This window comes from Oncorhynchus mykiss, chromosome 3 (genome assembly GCF_013265735.2).
Source record: "Oncorhynchus mykiss isolate Arlee chromosome 3, USDA_OmykA_1.1, whole genome shotgun sequence".
Taxonomy (NCBI): Eukaryota; Metazoa; Chordata; class Actinopteri; order Salmoniformes; family Salmonidae; genus Oncorhynchus; species Oncorhynchus mykiss.
The window spans coordinates 15,801,272-15,820,360 of NC_048567.1; the positions used below are offsets into that span (position 1 = coordinate 15,801,272).

The 19,089-nt window shown below is 44.9% G+C and overlaps 1 protein-coding gene across 1 annotated transcript; it reads right to left on the reverse strand.

The window, feature by feature from the left end:
* Window positions 1-87: 87 nt before the first annotated feature.
* LOC110503794 (aldehyde dehydrogenase, mitochondrial) lies at window positions 88-15,882 on the reverse strand. The gene is made up of 13 exons (XM_036970409.1): window positions 15,664-15,882; window positions 14,873-14,977; window positions 14,106-14,246; window positions 8,882-8,961; window positions 7,493-7,604; window positions 5,510-5,638; window positions 5,287-5,400; window positions 5,051-5,153; window positions 2,571-2,755; window positions 1,604-1,768; window positions 790-947; window positions 525-639; window positions 88-331 (listed from the first exon to the last, which is right to left on the reverse strand). Exons 1-13 carry the CDS (start codon window positions 15,778-15,780, stop codon window positions 299-301), a joined length of 1,557 nt encoding a protein of 518 aa, XP_036826304.1. The 5' UTR covers window positions 15,781-15,882; the 3' UTR covers window positions 88-298.
* Between the last annotated feature and the right edge of the window lie 3,207 nt (window positions 15,883-19,089).

Here is a 19,089-nt window from a genome sequence, read left to right on the forward strand (position 1 = left end):
AAGCATTTTGAATTGTTTGCCTATTAATAAAACACTTTTGCAATTACTGTTAGTCCAATCAGATGACAGCAGGTTCAAAGCAAGTAATAGCGTGTATCAAGTGCATTTATTATCCAAAATCCTTTCAAAGTTCACCCTTTCACTCTACAAGAGTACAAAACTACTCTGCATTGTAGCAGGGATTCACCATATTAAAGTCCAACTGAATAACTGAGGACTCTGTTATAAACAAAATAAAGGCTGATTTAGTTCCGTAGAGCCTTCCCTTTCCTTGATTGGAGGCAGAGTTCTGACGTCTTTACGAGTTTTTCTGGGGGACCTTGATCGTTACCTGAGGTAAAGAATAAAATATGTTTTGAAGCTTTGACATGAACACATTTTGTGAACATACATACAGCTGCTTGTGAGATGTTGCTGTTTATTACGTATGTAACGTGGCAACAGCGTTCATACGTTTACGTATGTGGCCCACTGGGGCCTGAACATTTTCTCCTACAGTTTTGTGGTGGTTATGGGGTCCTTACTGTTTTCACTTCAGTGTAGTTGTCCAGGCCATACTCTCCCAGCTCACGACCGTTACCAGAATATTTGTAGCCACCGAAGGGGGCTTGTGCTCCAAACACATCATAGCAGTTAATCCTTAGGAGAAAGAAATGGACAAACCACATACACAATTAGCTGATTATAAATGGGTCAACTTCAGCCAACCTCTGGACCTTAATACTACGAAAAGAAATGGACAATTTGATGGACATATTGTAAAATAAAGTAAGCTAGAAATCAGCGTACCAGACAGTGCCGGCGCGAAGTCCGCTAGAGATGTAGTGGGCCTTGTCGATGTCTTTGGTGAAGACAGCAGCTGCCAGGCCGTACTTTGTGTCGTTGGCTCTCTCAACCACCTCCTCCAGAGTCTTAAACTTCAGGATCTGCATCACCGGCCCAAAGATCTGAACACAGACAAAGTGTTATAGAGGATAAATTAATTTAAAGAATCTAACCTAAAGAGATCGGTTCTCTGAAGACAACATGTTACACACGTATGATCTTGTCTGGCTACTTTCCTTAGAGCTAGAATACTTAATTGAAACAAAAGTGTTCTCCTCGCCACAGTTTCGCTAAAAAGCTACGGGATGGAAAAATGTAACCACTCAAATTCATAGACTGTACATAGACGGCAAGGACCGACCATCCGTGATATCCAATGTATAGGTTTAACGATGTTTTGAGGCTATACATTGTTTGTTTACATTTGTTGTTTACAGACACTAAGGTAAAACAAGCTTATATTGTAAGTTCTGATGGGGTATGACAGGATATGAACTAAGCTCATGAGGCATTTATACATTCTATTCTTTAAGAATCAATTGGTATATATCATTAATTTACAAGTTCAAAAATGAATCTAGCAACTAAGGATTCTAGCTTCAGAATAGCCACACAAATATACTTTAGACAACCAAAATATACAGGCTTTTCTTTTCATTTTCATGGGTATAGCCAGTAGGGGGATTCTGTCAAGGCAGCCCCAGGAGCCAAAATGGTGAAACTTGACAGCCAGTTTCATGAAGAGTGAGTTGTTAATAATGACAATGCATTGCTGTACCTCCTCACGGGCGATGGTCATGCCGTCCTGGACATCTCCAAAGATGGTTGGTTGGATGAAGTAGCCACGGTCTGCAGCCACTCCTCCCCCGCACATCAGCTTGGCCCCCTCACGCTTCCCACTGCTGATGTAGCCCAGAATCTTCTTGAACTGTTCCTCATCCACCTAGATAGGGAACCGTTTTACAGTGCTCGTAAGTGGGTGCCTTATTAATGTGTTAGGAAGAGAGCTATAAACCAAACCAGACTACAAGTGCTTGTGTATATGCATGCAATGCAAGTGCATTCTTGTAGTTGTTTTCTGATAAAGGCTCTGCATTTGGAAATGCTGGTACCACAGTTATTTCAGTACAATAGAGTGTGCAGCTCTTCTATTTTTATCCAGTGTCTTATGTTTGGGTGTGCGTCTTCAACTCCTACTCTACTCGTCTGGGTGCGTCTTTAACTCCTACTCCACTCGTCTGGGTGTGTGTCTTTAACTCCTACTCTACTCATCTGGGTGTGTCTTCAACTCCTACTCTACTCATCTGGGTGTGTCTTCAACTCCTACTCTACTCGTCTGGGTCTGCGTCTTCAACTCCTACTCTACTCGTCTGGGTGTGTGTTTTCAACTCCTACTCTACTCGTCTGAGTGTGTGTCTTCAACTCCTACTCTACTCGTCTGGGTGTGTGTCTTCAACTCCTACTCTACTCGTCTGGGTGTGTGTCTTCAACTCCTACTCTACTCGTCTGGGTGTGTCTTCAACTCCTACTCTACTCGTCTGGGCGTGTGTCTTCAACTCCTACTCTACTCGTCTGGGCGTGTGTCTTCAACTCCTACTCTACTCGTCTGGGCGTGTGTCTTCAACTCCTACTCTACTCGTCTGGGTGTGTGTCTTCAACTCCTACTCTACTCGTCTGGGCGTGTGTCTTCAACTCCTACTCTACTCGTCTGGGTGTGTGTTTGTGCACCATGCAGTATTTCTAACCTGCGGTCCCTGCTCAGTCTTCATGTTGAAGGGGTCTCCCACCACCCTGCTCTTGGCCCGCGCCACACTGCGCTCCATAAACTCATCATAGATGGTGTCCTGCACGTATGTACGGGAGCCGGCACAGCAGCACTGGCCCTGGTTAAAGAACAGGGCAAAGTGGGACTGTTCCACCGCCTCCGCCACTGCAGAAAGAGAGAGAGAACACAGTCATACATAGCCGATATGTTTCCACTTGACGTTTTGCAGCATTGGACTCCATGAAATTGACATCTTCCATCCCTGGATTGAGGTACGTTTTCTGGCCATATCCTGCATTTGTCACTGCAGTGCAAACATTATAGCTGAGCGAGGTTTTGACTTGAAGCGGAAGGTGTATTTACTGCTGAACCTCAAGTCGAAACATATCGGCCAAGTCAGACACAGCAATCGCAATCAAACAAATAAAGACACACAGGCAAACATGCACATGCCTTAGTAGATTTCAGAGGAGGTACTATAGGAGGACGGGCTCATTGTAATGCTGGAATGAAATAAACAGAACCGTATCAAACACGTCAAACATATGGAAACCATTTTTGACTCCGTTCCATTGATTCCATTCCAGTCATTACAATGAGCCCGTCCTCCTATAGCTCATCCCATCAGCCTCCTCTGGTAGATGTCCGTTGTAAAAGTAGCAGATGCCTGCTGCAATTGATACTTCATAAACAAAAACGGACACCACGCTTTGCTTAAGATATTGCTAAATAATCTGTAGCAGACTATCCAAATGAAGTGTTCCCATTTTTTACATACAGTGCCTTGCGAAAGTATTCGGCCCCCTTGAACTTTGCAACCTTTTTCCACATTTCAGGCTTCAAACATAAAGATATAAAACTGTATTTTTTTGTGAAGAATCAACAACAAGAGGGACACAATCATGAAGTGGAACGACATTTATTGGATATTTCAAACTTTTTTAACAAATCAAAAAGTGAAAAATTGGGTGTGCAAAATTATTCAGCCCCTTTACTTTCAGTGCAGCAAACTCTCTCCAGAAGTTCAGTGAGGATCTCTGAATGATCCAATGTTGACCTAAATGACTAATGATGATAAATACAATCCACCTGTGTGTAATCAAGTCTCCGTATAAATGCACCTGCACTGTGATAGTCTCAGAGGTCCGTTAAAAGCGCAGAGAGCATCATGAAGAACAAGGAACACACCAGGCAGGTCCGAGATACTGTTGTGAAGAAGTTTAAAGCCGGATTTGGATACAAAAAGATTTCCCAAGCTTTAAACATCCCAAGGAGCACTGTGCAAGCGATAATATTGAAATGGAAGGAGTATCAGACCACTGCAAATCTACCAAGACCTGGCCGTCCCTCTAAACTTTCAGCTCATACAAGGAGAAGACTGATCAGAGATGCAGCCAAGAGGCCCATGATCACTCTGGATGAACTGCAGAGATCTACAGCTGAGGTGGGAGACTGAGGCCATAGGACAACAAAAGTCGTATATTGCACAAATCTGGCCTTTATTGAAGAGTGGTAAGAAGAAAGCCATTTCTTAAAGATATCCATAAAAAGTGTTGTTTAAAGTTTGCCACAAGCCACCTGGGAGACACACCAAACATGTGGAAGAAGGTGCTCTGGTCAAATGAAACCAAAATTTAACTTTTTGGCAACAATGCAAAACGTTATGTTTGGCGTAAAAGCAACACAGCTCATCACCCTGAACACACCATGCCCACTGTCAAACATGGTGGTGGCAGCATCATGGTTTGGGCCTGCTTTTCTTCAGCAGGGACAGGGAAGATGGTTAAAATTGATGGGAAGATGGATGGAGCCAAATACAGGACCATTCTGGAAGAAAACCTGATGGAGTCTGCAAAAGACCTGAGACTGGGACGGAGATTTGTCTTCCAACAAGACAATGATCCAAAACATAAAGCAAAATCTACAATGGAATGGTTCAAAAATAAACATATCCAGGTGTTAGAATGGCCAAGTCAAAGTCCAGACCTGAATCCAATCGAGAATCTGTGGAAAGAACTGAAAACTGCTGTTCACAAATGCTCTCCATCCAACCTCACTGAGCTCGAGCTGTTTTGCAAGGAGGAATGGGGAAAAATGTCAGTCTCTCGATGTGCAAAATTGATAGAGACATACCCCAAGCGACTTACAGCTGTAATCGCAGCAAAAGGTGGCGCTACAAAGTATTAATTTAAGGGTGCTGAATAATTTTGCACGCCCAATTTTTCAGTTTTTGATTTGTTAAAAAAGTTTGAAATATCCAATAAATGTCGTTCCACTTCATGATTGTGTCCCACTTGTTGTTGATTCTTCACAAAAAAATACAGTTTTATATCTTTATGTTTGAAGCCTGAAATGTGGCAAAAGGTCGCAAAGTTCAAGGGGGCCGAATACTTTCGCAAGGCACTGTATTTCTAACTGGATGCCCATCCAAAAAGTAAAGTCGCCTTGAGCCGTACTCACTGTTGGCATCAGACATGATTATGTTGGGGCTCTTTCCTCCCAGCTCCAGAGTGACCTTCTTCAGGTTGCTGGAGCCAGATGCCTGCTGGATCAGGTGACCTACCTGGACACATGGAGCTGCTTAGACAGTACAGGGTTCATTCTCATACACACACTAATACACTAAAACACATTGGCCCTTTGAAAGCAGTGACTCAGTTCTTTGAGATGCCTAAAGTATGGGCGGTCTGTCTTACCTCAGTAGATCCTGTGAAAGCCACCTTATCCACATCCATGTGGGAGGCGATGGCAGAACCAGCAGATGGACCCATACCAGGCAGGATGTTCACCACACCTGGAGGGAAACCAACCTGAGAGGAGAGAGAGAGGAGAGAGAGATAGAGAGAGAGGGGGGAGCTTAAGAAGTGTGGTAAGGAGGGTGTGTTTGTGTGTTATGTGTGTGTGTATTAGTGTACCAACCTCCTTGATGAGACTGGCCACATACAGGGCAGTGAGGGGGGTCTGCTCAGCCACTTTCATCACCACAGTGTTGCCTGTAGCCAGAGCTGGCCCCAGCTTCCATGCCTGCATCAGCAGAGGGAAGTTCCACTGAGGGAAGATAGAGAGGAAGACAGTGAACGGTAGAGTGAAGACAGACCATGTCAAACGTGTGCAAAGTACACAGACATAAATCCATGCAGGCACTCAACACATTAAAGTCCAGGCTGCCACTATATTTACACAACACAGCATTGCAGCCCTACCAGGTTTTGGAGGCAGGGTGTCACCTTATATTACCCCTCTCCCTCCTCCCAGTCTCTTTCACCATGAGACTGGTGGGACTGAAGCCAGCTCACTGAAACTGCTCTGCCTGCTCTTAATTCCTCTCCACTCCCAGTCTATTTCACCATGACAGACAGAGCAAACAAACCTGCTCTCACAGGCAAGAGGAAAGGGGCCACAAAATGGCAACGCTGGTCATTTACAAAATAGCCTCTAACACTCTACTCAGCAAATTGGATGTAGTCGATCACAGTGCCATCCGTTTTGTTACCAAAGCCCCATATACTACCCACCACTGCGACCTGTATGCTCTCGTTGGCTGGCCCTCGCTTCATATTTGTCGCCAAACCCAATGGTTCTAGGTCATCTATAAGTCTTTGCTAGGTAAAGTCCCGCCTTATCTCAGCTCACTGGTTACCATAGCAGCACCCACCCGTAGCACGCGCTCTTTCACTGGCCATCCCCAAAGCCAACTCCTCCTTTGGCCGCCTATCCTTCCAGTTCTCTGCTGCCAATGACTGGAACGAACTGCAAAAATCACTGAAGCTGGAGTCTTATATCTCCCTCACTAACTTTAAGCATCAGCTGTCAGAGCAGCTTACCGAGAATTGCACCAGTACACAGCCCATCTGTAAAAAGCCCACCCAACTACCTCATCCCCATATTGTTATTTATTTTTTTGCTCCTTTGCACCCCAGTATCTCTACTTGCACATTCATCTTCTGCTCATCTATCACTCCAGTGTTATCACTCCACTATGACCTATTTATTGCCTTACCTTACCTTGATCCCATGTGTAACTAACTCTGTGTTGTTTGTGTCACACTGCTTTGCTTTATCTTGGCCAGGTCGCAGTTGTAAATAAGAACTTGTTCTTCCAAACCCCTGAACAGCTTAAGATTCATCAAGGAGGTCCATTCCTAACCCCTGAACGGCTTAAGATTCATCAAGGAGGTCCATTCCTAACCCCTGAACGGCTTAAGATTCATCAAGGAGGTCCATTCCTAACCCCTGAACAGCTTAAGATTAATTAAGGAGGTCCATTCCTAACCCCTGAACAGCTTAAGATTCATCAAGGTCCATTCCTAACCCCTGAACAGCTTAAGATTCATCAAGGTCCATTCCTAACCCCTGAACAGCTTAAGATTCATCAAGGTCCATTCCTAACCCCTGAACAGCTTAAGATTCATTAAGGAGGTCCATTCCTAACCCCTGAACAGCTTAAGATTCATCAAGGTCCATTCCTAACCCCTGAACAGCTTAAGATTCATTAAGGAGGTCCATTCCTAACCCCTGAACAGCTTAAGATTCATCAAGGAGGTCCATTCCTAACCCCTGTAGAGCTTAAGATTCATCAAGGAGGTCCATTCCTAACCCCTGAACGGTTTAAGATTCATCAAGGTCCATTCCTAACCCCTGAACGGTTTAAGATTCATTAAGGAGGTCCATTCCTAACCCCTGAACAGCTTACGATTCATTAAGGTCCATTCCTAACCCCTGAACGGTTTAAGATTCATCAAGGTCCATTCCTAACCCCTGTAGAGCTTAAGATTCATCAAGGAGGTCCATTCCTAACCCCTAAATAGCTTAAGATTCATCAAGGAGGTCCATTCCTAACCCCTGAACAGCTTAAGATTCATCAAGGTCCATCGCTAACCACTGAACAGTTCCTTCACTTACCGGGATGATCTGGCCACACACACCGATGGGCTCATGGCGGGTGTAGCAGAAGAAGTCTCCATCAATGGGAATGGTCTTCCCCTCCCACTTATCTGCCCAGCCTGCATAGTACCTGTGCAAACACATGCACACACAGACAGACAGTAAAAACTTGGACTCAAGAATCCTCCAAAATATTACACCTTTCAAATACATCAAAAGGGATATGGGGGGTGTCAATATTTCTCAACTGCTTTACGTACTCACTACATTCCATACTCCGTAAATACCAGGACACTAGACTCAGTAGGGTTACCATGTATAAATGTTTATTATGAAATAGAACTGCAGAAACTATAGTTTCAGATATCAAGAGTAGAGGGAAATTCGGTTATTTATTTTTTCAAAGAAGGAAACTGTAAATGAGTATTTTTCCAATCTATTAAAAGGTAAACAAGCAGACTTGCAGTAGATTGAGATAGTGATCGGATCCACAGTGAGTATACAGTAAGCAGTCTAGGTCATGGTGCTGGGTGCCAGTCAATCAAATACAAATAAGGGAGGTTTGGCAGTCTGCAGTCACATTCTTCAGTCACATTCTTCTAAGAACTAATTCACAGTCAGTCTCATCCTCTTTTCCCCCCTCTCTTTCCCATCACAGTCAGTCTCATCCTCTTTTCCCCCCTCTCTTTCCCATCACAGTCAGTCTCATCCTCTTTTCCCCCCTCTCTTTCCCATCACAGTCAGTCTCATCCTCTTTCCCCCCCTCTCTTTCCCATCACAGTCAGTCTCATCCTCTTTTCCCCCCTCTCTTTCCCATCACAGTCAGTCTCATCCTCTTTTCCCCCCTCTCTTTCCCATCACAGTCAGTCTCATCCTCTTTTCCCCCCTCTCTTTCCCATCACAGTCAGTCTCACCCTCTTTCCCCCCCTCTCTTTCCCACCATTCTGTCTCTACCTCACCCTACAAACATTCAACCATATAGCATAATGCCACATCTGGCACTTATGATTTATGACAACTCATACATTTTGGTTTGCAGAAAGTAATAATAATAATAATAATAATAATGTATTACATTTGTAAAGCTTTTCATTATACAGAATAATATCAAAGTGCATAAAAAATTAAAAAATAGAACGTTAGAATGCAACTGACACAAAGAACACAGCTGACACTACAAGGATCACCAAGGAGCACAGCTATCAACCGAAAGCCTTCCTAAAGAGAAAGGTTTTTAGGCCCGTTTGTAAGGATCCCAGAGTCTGTGGTGCCTTCAGGTGATCCGGGAGGGCATTCCAAAGGCCGTCGGCAGTCGAGCTGAAAGCCTGATCCCCCAAGGACTTAATGCATGCGTTCATTTCACTGCTCTCACACATACACACTGCAATGTATATTACTGTGACTGACCTGAGGCACTTGACCACCATGGGCACGTCCACACTGTAGGATACGGCATAGGGCTTCCCATTGTCCAGGGTCTCCAGTTCCTATGGCAAAATAAGGTCAAAGTGTCAGAGTTCCGCCATGGCCTAACTGATGACGTTTGATTGAGGACAGATAGTAGCAAGGCTGTATTCTGTATTACGAAACATTGTCAAACAAAAGGTGTCATTGTACGCTGATGATTCATGTTTTCTTTTAAAACCACCATTAGAATCCCTCCACAGCCTCAGAGGATCTAGATACTTTTGCTAACCTCTCTGAATTAAAACCAAATGATGAGAAGTGTAATTACTATATTACGTATTGGATCACTAAAAAAATACAACTTTTACATTACCATGTAGTTTACCAATAAAATAGTCTGATGGTGATGTGGACATACTCGGTATTCATATCCCGAAATAAAAAAATGATCTCACTACAATACATTTTAACAGAAAGTTTGCAAAAATAGATATGATCTTGCTACCATGGAGAGGAAAATACCTGTCAGTGGAAGTCGGAAGTTTACATACACCTTAGCCAAATACATTTAAACTCAGTATTTCACAATTCCTGACATTTAATCCAAGTACAAATTCCGTCTTTGGTCAGTTAGGGTCACCACTTTATTTTAAGAATGTGAAATGTCAGAATAATAGTAGAGAGAATGATTTATTTCAGCTTTTATTTCTTTCGTCACATTCCCAATGGGTCAGAAGTTTACATACACTCAATTAGTGTTTGGTAACATTGCCTTTAAATTGTTTAACTTGGGTCAAACGTTTCAGGTAGCCTTCCACAAGCTTCCCACAATAAGTTGGGTGAATTTTGGCCCATTCCTCCTGACAGAGCTGGTGTAACTGAGTGAGGTTTGTAGACCTCCTTGCACACACACACTTTTTCAATTCTGCCCACAAGTTTTCTATTGGATTGAGGTCAGGGCTTTGTGAAGGCCACTCCAATACTTTGTATTTGTTGTCCTTAAGCCATTTTGCCACAACATTGGAAATATGCTTGGGGTCATTGTCCATTTGGAAGACCCATTTGCGACAAAGCTTTAACTTCCTGACTGATGTCTTGAGATGCTTCAATATATCCACATAATTTTCCTGCCTCATGCTGCCATCTATTTTGTGAAGTGCACCAGTCCCTCCCGCAGCAAAGCACCCCCACAACATGATGCTGCCACCCCCGTACTTCACGGTTGGGATGGTGTTCTTCGGCTTGCAAGCATCCCCCTTTTTCCTCCAAACATAACAATGGTCATTATAGCCAAACAGTTCTATTTTTGTTTCATCAGACTAGAGGACATTTCTCCATGTGCAGTTGCAAGCCGTAGTCTGGCTTTTTTATGGCGGTTTTGGAGCAGTGGCATCTTCCTTGCTGAGCGGTCTTTCAGGTTATGTCGATATAGGCCTTGTTTTACTGTGGATATAGATACTTTTGTATCTGTTTCCTCCAGCATCTTCACAAGGTCATTTGCTGTTGTTCTGGGATTGATTTGCACTTTTGTACCAAAGTACGTTCATCTCTTGGAGACAGAACACGTCTCCTTCCTGAGCGGTATGACGGCTGCATGGTCCCATGGTGTTTATACTTGCGTACTGTTGTTTGTACAGATGAACGTGGTACCTTCAGGTGTTTGGAAATTGCTCCCAAGGACGAACCAGACTTGTGGAGGTCTACAATTTTTTTTACGAGGTCTTGGCTGATTTCTTTTGATTTTCCCATGATGTCAAGCAAAGAGGCACTGAGTTTGAAGGTAGGCCTTGAAATACATCGACAGGTACACCTCCAATTGACTCAAATGATGTCAATTAGCCTATCAGAAGCTTCTATAGCCATGACATAATTTTCTGGAATTTTCCAAGCTGTTTAAAGGCACACTCTATATAAACTTCTGACCCACTGGAATTGTGATACAGTGAATTATAAGTGAAATAATCTGTCTGTAAACAATTGTTGGAAAAATGACTTGTGTCATGCACAAAGTAGATGTCCTAACTAACTTGTCAAAACTATAGTTTGTTAACAAGAAATTTGTGGAATGGTTGAAAAAACAAGTTTTAATGACTCCAACCAAAGTGTGTGTAAACTTCTGACTTCAACTGTATATATTTCATTAGTGATGCTCTTGCTGTCCCTATCAGTGGTGGAAAAGACTAACTTTATGCTTATGGGTTTACCTACACCTAGCGACTTGTTTTTTAAATTACATGAGCAAAAAATATTTCATTTTATTTGGAACGGCAAGCCAGACCAATTTAAAAGGGCCTATTTATATAACGAATATGAATTCGAAGGGCAGAAATGATTAAATATCAAAGCATTAGACCTCTCACTAAAGACTACATTCATACAAGAGTTAAACTTAATACGAACTGGTTCTCTAGCAGATTAGTAAGAATGTCTCACCACATGTTCAAGAATGCCCTTTTCCCATTTATTCAGATTACAACCTCTCACTTTCGGTTATTTGAAAATGAAATAATCTCCAAAATATCGCTTTTAAAAAAAAAAAAGCCATAGAAACTTGGTTGCAATTTCAGTTGAATCCACCAGAAAATACAGAACAAAATATTATGGTTAAACTCAAATATACTAATTGATAATATATAAATATATTGAATATATATTTAAAAAAAAATAGGAATAATCTTTGTAAATTATATCATTAATAGGACTGGTGGAGTTGTCACACATGCAGCTAACAAAAATATATAGAAATGTCTACTCTACACAAAATTACAACCAACTAATTGCAGCATTATTGCAAAAATGGAAGAGGCAAGTGGGGAAAAGTAAGGAACTTGTCTGACAGCTCGCTTGGAGTTCTCCAAAAGGCACCTAAAGGACTCTCAGACCATTAGAAATAACATTATCTGGTCTGATGAAACCAAGATGGAACTCTTTGGCCTGAATGCCAAGCATCACATCTGGAGGAAACCTGACACCATCCCTACGGTGAAGCATGGTGGTGGTAGCATCATGCTGTGGGGATGTTTTTCAGCGGCGGGGACTGGGAGACTAATTAGGATCGAGGGAAAGATGAACGGAGCAAAGTACAGAGATATCCTTGATGATAACCTGCTCCAGAGTGCTCAGGACCTCAGACTGGGGCGAAGGTTCACCTTCAAACAGGACAACGACCCTAAGCACAGAGCCAAGACAACACAGGAGTGGCTTTGGCACAAGTCTCTGAATTTCCTTGAGTGGCCAAGCCAGAGCCCAAACTTGAACCCAATCTAACAAATAACCTGAAAATAACTGTGCAGTGACGCACCCCATCCAACCTGACAGAGCTTGAGATGATTGCATGGAAGAATGGGAGAAACTCCCCAAATACAGGTGTGCCAAGCTTATGGCGTCATAACCAAGAAGACTTGAGGCTGTAATCGCCGCCGAAGGTGCTTCAACAAAGTACTGAGTAAAGGGTCTGAATACTTATGAAAATGTAATATTTCAGCTTTTTATTGTTAATATATTTGCAAACATTTCAAAAAATCAGTTTTTGCTTTTTCATTATTACACAGTGTGTAGATTGAGGAGATCATTTTTTTAAATCCATTTTTAGAATAAGTCTGTAACATAACAAAATTTTAAAAAAGTAAATAGGTCTGAATACTTTCTGAAAGCACTGTGTGTGTGTGTATATATATATATATACACACATTTTGGTTTATATGGGGGATTGGAAACCATGCAGACAATTATATTGCTGGAAGCCATCTGCAATGTTAAAGCTGATCTTACCCCATAAAAAATGTTGAATTTAAGAAAAATGCCAGATTGCTATACCTTCCTAGAAAAAGCTAATGGATAATCAGTGTTGTACACAGAAGCATACAGTATGTATTTAGAGGTAGGCCCTGTCACATGCTGCTAATGGGCCAAACAGATGTTATACTATAACATTGTCATATCAAATTACAGGGACTATTTGCTGCTACAGGGTGTTAACCAGTTCAGAGTCCAGTTAAACACCAGTAACCCTCACTTTAGTTAGGTCACCTTAGAATCCAATATTTTGAAAAACAGAGACCGTTGCACAAGCAAGACAAACCCCAGGGAATTCATTGGCTCATCGTCAAGAGTGAATCAAAGATTATTGTTGTCCACGCACCATTTATTTGGCTTGGCAAATGGGAACACAAGAGTACATGTGGTCAACATAACACACACTGCAAAATGTATCTATATACAACATTTACAGGCACATACAGTTCATGTTGAGCACATTGGACTGTACATACTTGAACATATTAGCCAGTCTTACAAGTACTAACGAGTCACTGGTGTTGGCTCTGGACAGACTCCCTCTCACATACACACCATATCCATATTTAACATGTAGGTGGAGCAAGCTCAGTGGACAGAATCAGTGCTATTTCCAGACCTGATGGACCTTGCACCCCTTGATAAGCCAATCTGACAGTAGTTAATCAAGTCCAACCTAAATACTGTACTAACAATCCTACTCTCTTATAATACACCCCCCCCCCCCCCCCCTCCCACACACACACACAAACTAAGCAGCTTGTTTCTCTCTCCATGAACCCATCCTTGTGTAAACAAAAGGAAATCTGATTTTAGCAGGGCCTCATTTACCAGGCAAAGTAGGGCAGCTTCCTATGCTGAAGCTGTTCATTCTTTTATCAAAACAAGCCCAGAGAAACCCTTTCACCACTATAGCCTTTCCCCTATTACTTTCACCAAACAAGCAAAACCTGTAACATAACATCAACAAATATGCTTTGTGTCTTGGAAGAGCAGCACTAAGGAATCATTTTACACCACTTCCACTGCAGATTCTCAGTGTTGATCATGTGACCTAGCCGTGACCCTGCGTCTCTATCTCTACCATGTGGCTTCAGTGCGGGTGCTGCTTAGGTCAGCAACCTGTGGAATACAGGACTAACACAGTGACTCTGCAAAATATGGTGCTGCTGTTTACAAGCCAAATCTATATGAACATACATTTTTTGAAGATAATATTTCTGGGTAAAACCTTTTCTCCACTGGAAGGTAACATTTGTCATCAGACAAAGCACTGTGCCACACAAGTAAACTCTAATACAACCCAAACAACTGCTTTCTTTGGCATGAGTGCCAGACCAGGAATGTTGTGCATCTAATTAGCCGCTCATAACACCACTTCAGGTTAATCATTTCCATTGACCAGCAGTAATGGGACGCCGTCACTGACCGCTAGGTAGGCTGTGTCCCTCTCGATTGCGTCTGCCAGCCGGCTCAGGAGCAGCCCGCGGTCCGACGCGTCCATGCGTCGCCATGGTGACCCAAACCGGAAGGCCTCCCTGGCAGCCTTCACAGCCTTGTCCACATCTGCCTGGAAAGACGGAGAAGGAGGCCAGAGGGAAACAGAGGGAGATGAAAATAAATATTAGATCGTATCATTTAAAAAAATGGAAAATAGAAATGACAACGCCTCACACTGCTGCTCATGCTCCCAGGTGATATTAATTTACAACAACGTTTCAGCCCTTAGATCATCAGGCATCATTTAAAAAATTACTTATCTAGTAATTCAATTACAACAATGTAACACAAAAAAGATGGTCACACACCTGGCCCCTACAAGATTGTGATCTAATTACGCCCGTTGTTTAGGTTAACCTTTCCCCTGGTTATTTCACCCTCTCGTCCTCCTACCACACCTAATTGTCATGTTTCTGCTTCAGGCAACTTCGTTGTCTTAGCATGCCAAGGATGTAGTGTTGTTGAATACAGGAACAGTGAGGGGCCTGTTCAAATGCTTTGAAAATGCCGCCTTCCTTCCTCCCTTCCTTGAGACAGTCATTACGACTGCATAGGTCCAAGCTATGTAGGCTAGTGGAACCCCTGCTTTCACCAATCCAATTATATTGGATCAGTGATTACTCCAAGGAACCAAGGATGTAAGTCTTGTAATTAGACAGAACAGGGCCAGGTTTCAAGGCAGTTCCAGCCACTGACCTTGTCTGCCTCAGCCACCTGACAGATGACCTCTCCTGTGGCTGGGTTGATGGTGGGGAAGGACCTCTTGCTGACGGCATCCTGCCACTCGTTATTGATGAACAGCTGTAATGAGACAGAGGAGATTTGATTAGGCTCTATGTTTAGATTACAGATGTTATCACAACTCTATCATCCAACAGACCAAAAATAAATTGGGAGCCAGTATAAACACTGTATTGTCCAGTTACATCCCATTACTTCCCTTCAGTTTTTATTTGTGCAGTATTGTAAGATACTGTCTCTGACATAATATTGCAGTGGTATAGAAGTCTCTTTATAAATTCCCCCAAAACAATTTAACAGAAACACATGCATGTACATTATGTGTTGTGTCTGTCTATGTACAAGATGGTCTTTCAACTCTAGCAAACGTTTTATTAATGCAACCCAGGAAGGTTTCTGGCTGTCTGCCACATTACAGTTTTGCATAACACCATCATACCCAACAATTATCTAGTGTATATGTAATTCAGTTGACCCAATGTATCGGATAAGTACGTAATCACAAGGTTCAATCAGGTCAAGCGTTTTAATGTCAACAAGAGTTATAAACAAGTAGGCTAGCTAGTCAAGCAAAAATAAAAAAATGCATCTAGTCCAAAAGATATTGCAATTCTCACGTAAACCTAGTTGCCTTGCAATGAATTGCACATGGCAGAAATACACTAAACCGATCATTTCAGTCGTGTGCAACAATGATAATAGCTACTCAACATGTCATTTACATGTTGTGAATACTTATCGCTTACCTTGTTGTAATGGACTTCGGGCTGTGCGCTTGGTACCGGGATGGCGGCTGCAGAATACTGACAATTCGAAATGCCAGAGATTCGAGGCAAAGTTCGGGATAACACAATTCGGAGCATCGTGCTTCTTCAACACAAATGTGTGTGTCAACCAGGAGAGCGGGCTTTCACAAAGTATTGTACAGTGAAGTCGATCGTCATCTGTCACCCGCCCCCAAGAGCATGCGCAGTAGAGCCTTCCTTAGATTACGTTTACAAAGTGAAATGTAGGCTATAGCGCCTGCATCAATACCGTTCAATTTCATAAAGAGGAAAACATTGGTGGAAAACATTACATAAATAAAATAAAAAATAGCAAATGAGACCTCAAAAACACATTTTGTTACAATACTTCACATCATCTTTGCAACAGCCTACCTAACACCCAAAAACAAGCAGACAGGTTATGCACACCCTCATTTCCAGTGGTGTAAAGTACCTAAGTAAAAATACTTTAAAATGCTACTTAAGTATAATTATATATTTTTTGTTGGGTTGGGGGGCTGTACTTTACTGTTTATATTTTTGACAATTTTACATTTACTTCAATACATTCCTAAAGAAAATAATGTACTTTTTACTCCATACATTTTAGCTGACACCCAAAGGTACTGTCACGTTCTGACCATTGTTCGTGTGTGTTTTCCTTGTTTTAGTGTTGGTCAGGACGTGAGCTGGGTGGGCATTCTATGTTGGATGTCTTGTTTGTCTATTTCTATGTCTGGCCTGATATGGTTCTCAATCAGAGGCAGGTGTTAGTCATTGTCTCTGATTGGGAACCATATTTAGGTAGCCTGGGTTTCACTGTGTGTTGGTGGGTGATTGTTCCTGTCTCTGTGTTTGCACCAGATAAGACTGTTTAGGTTTTCACATTTAATTATTTTGTAGTTTATTCATGTATAGTTTTTCCTTTATTAAACAAACATGAATCATCACAACGCTGCGTTTTGGTCCGACTCCTCTACTTCACCCGAAGAGAACAGTTACAGAATCACCCACCACAACAGGACCAAGCGGCGTGGTAACGGGCAACAGCAGCGAAAGGAGGAATGGACATGGGAGGACGTTATGGACAGCAAGAGTATGGACTATACTACTTGGGAGGAGATAGACAGGTGGGCGGTCAACCCAGGGAGAGTGCCGGAGCCCGCCTGGGATTCGATGGAGCAGTGTGCGGAAGGTTATCGGAGAATGGAGTTGGCGAAGCAAGCACGGCGGCGCGGACGGAAGCCTGAGAGTCAGCCCCAAAAACTTATTGGGGGGGGGGGGGGCTCACAGGGAGTATGGCTACGCCAGGTAGGAGACCTGCGCAAACTCCCTGTGCTTACCGGGGGGCTAGAGAGACCGGGCAGGCACCGTGTTATGCTGTGGTGCACAAGGTGTCTCCAGTGCGGGTGCATAGCCCGGTGCGGTACATTCCAGCTCCGCGTATCGGCCGGGCTAGAGTGAGCATCGAGCCAAGTGCCATGAAGCCGGCTCTACGCATCTGGTCTCCAGTGCGTCTCCTTGGGCCGGCTTACATGGCACCAGCCTTGCGCTTGGTGTCTCCGGTTCGCCTGCATAGCCCAGTGCGGGCTATTCCACCTCGCCGCACTGGCAGGGCGACCGGGAACATTCAACCAGGTAAGGTTGGGCAGGCTCGGTGCTCAAGAGCTCCAGTGCGCCTGCACGGTCCGGTCTATCCAGTACCACCTCCACGCATCAGCCCTCCGGTGGCAGCTCCCCGCACCAGGCTTCCTGTGCGTGTTCTCGGCCCAGTACCACCAGTGCCAGCACCACTCATCAGGCCTACAGTGCGCCTCGCCTGTCCAGCACTGCCAGAGCCTTCCTCCTCTCCAGCGCTGCCGGAGTCTCCCGCCTGTTTAGCGCTGCCAGAGCCTTCCGCCTCTACAGCGCTGCCGGAGTCTCCCGCCTGTCCAGAGCTGCCAGTCTGCAAGGAGCTGCCAGTCTGCAAGGAGCTGCCAGTCTGCAAGGAGCTGCCAGTCTGCAAGGAGCTGCCAGTCTGCAAGGAGCTGCCAGTCTGCAAGGAGCCTCCAGAGCCGCCAGTCTGCAAGGAGCCGCCAGAGCCGCCAGTCTGCAAGGAGCCGCCAGAGCCGCCAGTCTGCAAGGAGCCGCCAGAGCCGCCAGTCTGCAAGGAGCCGCCAGAGCCGCCAGTCTGCAAGGAGCCGCCAGAGCCGCCAGTCTGCAAGGGGCCGCCAGAGCCGCCAGTCTGCAAGGGGCCGCCAGAGCCGCCAGTCTGCAAGGGGCCGCCAGAGCCGCCAGTCTGCAAGGAGCCGCCAGAGCCGCCAGTCTGCAAGGAGCCGCCAGAGCCGCCAGTCTGCAAGGAGCCGCCAGAGCCGCCAGTCTGCAAGGAGCCGCCAGAGCCGCCAGTCTGCAAGGAGCCGCCAGAGCCGCCAGTCTGCAAGGAGCCGCCAGAGCCGCCAGTCTGCAAGGAGCCGCCAGAGCCGCCAGTCAGCAAGGAGCCGCCAGAGCCGCCAGTCTGCAAGGAGCCGCCAGAGCCGCCAGTCTGCAAGGAGCCGCCAGAGCCGCCAGTCTGCAAGGAGTCGCCAGTCAGCATGGAGCAGCCAGAGTCGCCAGTCAGCATGGAGCAGCCAGTCAGCATGGAGCAGCCAGAGCTGCCAGTCTGCCAGGATCCGCTATTCAGCCAGGATCCGCCATTCAGCCAGGATCTTCCAGATCCGCCAGTCAGCCAGGATCTGCCAGAACTGCCAGCCAGCCAGGATCTGCCAGAGCCAACTACCTGCCTGAGCTTCCTCTCAGTGCCGAGCTTCCTCTCAGTGCCGAGCTTCCTCTCAGTGCCGAGCTTCCTCTCAGTGCCGAGCTTCCCCTCAGTGCCGAGCTTCCCCTCAGTGCCGAGCTTCCCCTCAGTGCCGAGCTTCCCCTCAGTCCCGAGCTTCCCCTCAGTCCCGAGCTACCCCTCAGTCCCGAGCTACCCCTCAGTCCCGAGCTACCCCTCAGTCCCGAGCTACCCCAGTCCCGAGCTGCCCCTCAGTCCAGTGGGGCCCTTGGTGAGGACTACTAGGCCAAGGTCGGCGGCGAGGGTCGCCTATATAGGGACGCTAAGGAGGTGGACTAAGACAATTATGGAGTGGGGTCCACGTCCAGCGCCAGAGCCGCCACCGCGGACAGATGCCCACCCACACCCTCCCCTATAGGTTTAGGTTGTGCGTTCGGAGTCCGCACCTTGGAGGTGCTGACCATCGTTCTGACCATCGTTCGTGTGTGTTTTCCTTGTTTTAGTGTTGGTCAGGACGTGAGCTGGGTGGGAATTCTATGTTGGATGTCTTGTTTGTCTATTTCTATGTCTGGCCTGATATGGTTCTCAATCAGAGGCAGGTGTTAGTCATTGTCTCTGATTGGGAACCATATTTAGGTAGCCTGGGTTTCACT

What these genes read in the sequence shown, in the direction of transcription:
- LOC110503794 (XM_036970409.1), bottom strand. Translation starts at nt 15,780, where the DNA reads ATGCTCCGAATTGTGTTATCCCGAACTTTGCCTCGAATCTCTGGCATT. An exon ending in GGGACACAGCCTACCTAGCG is followed by an intron (nt 8,962 to 14,105) that starts GTCAGTGACGGC and finishes ATTTTGCCATAG; the next exon opens with GAACTGGAGACCCTGGACAA. An exon ending in ATGGTGGTCAAGTGCCTCAG is followed by an intron (nt 7,605 to 8,881) that starts GTCAGTCACAGT and finishes GTGTTTGCACAG; the next exon opens with GTACTATGCAGGCTGGGCAG.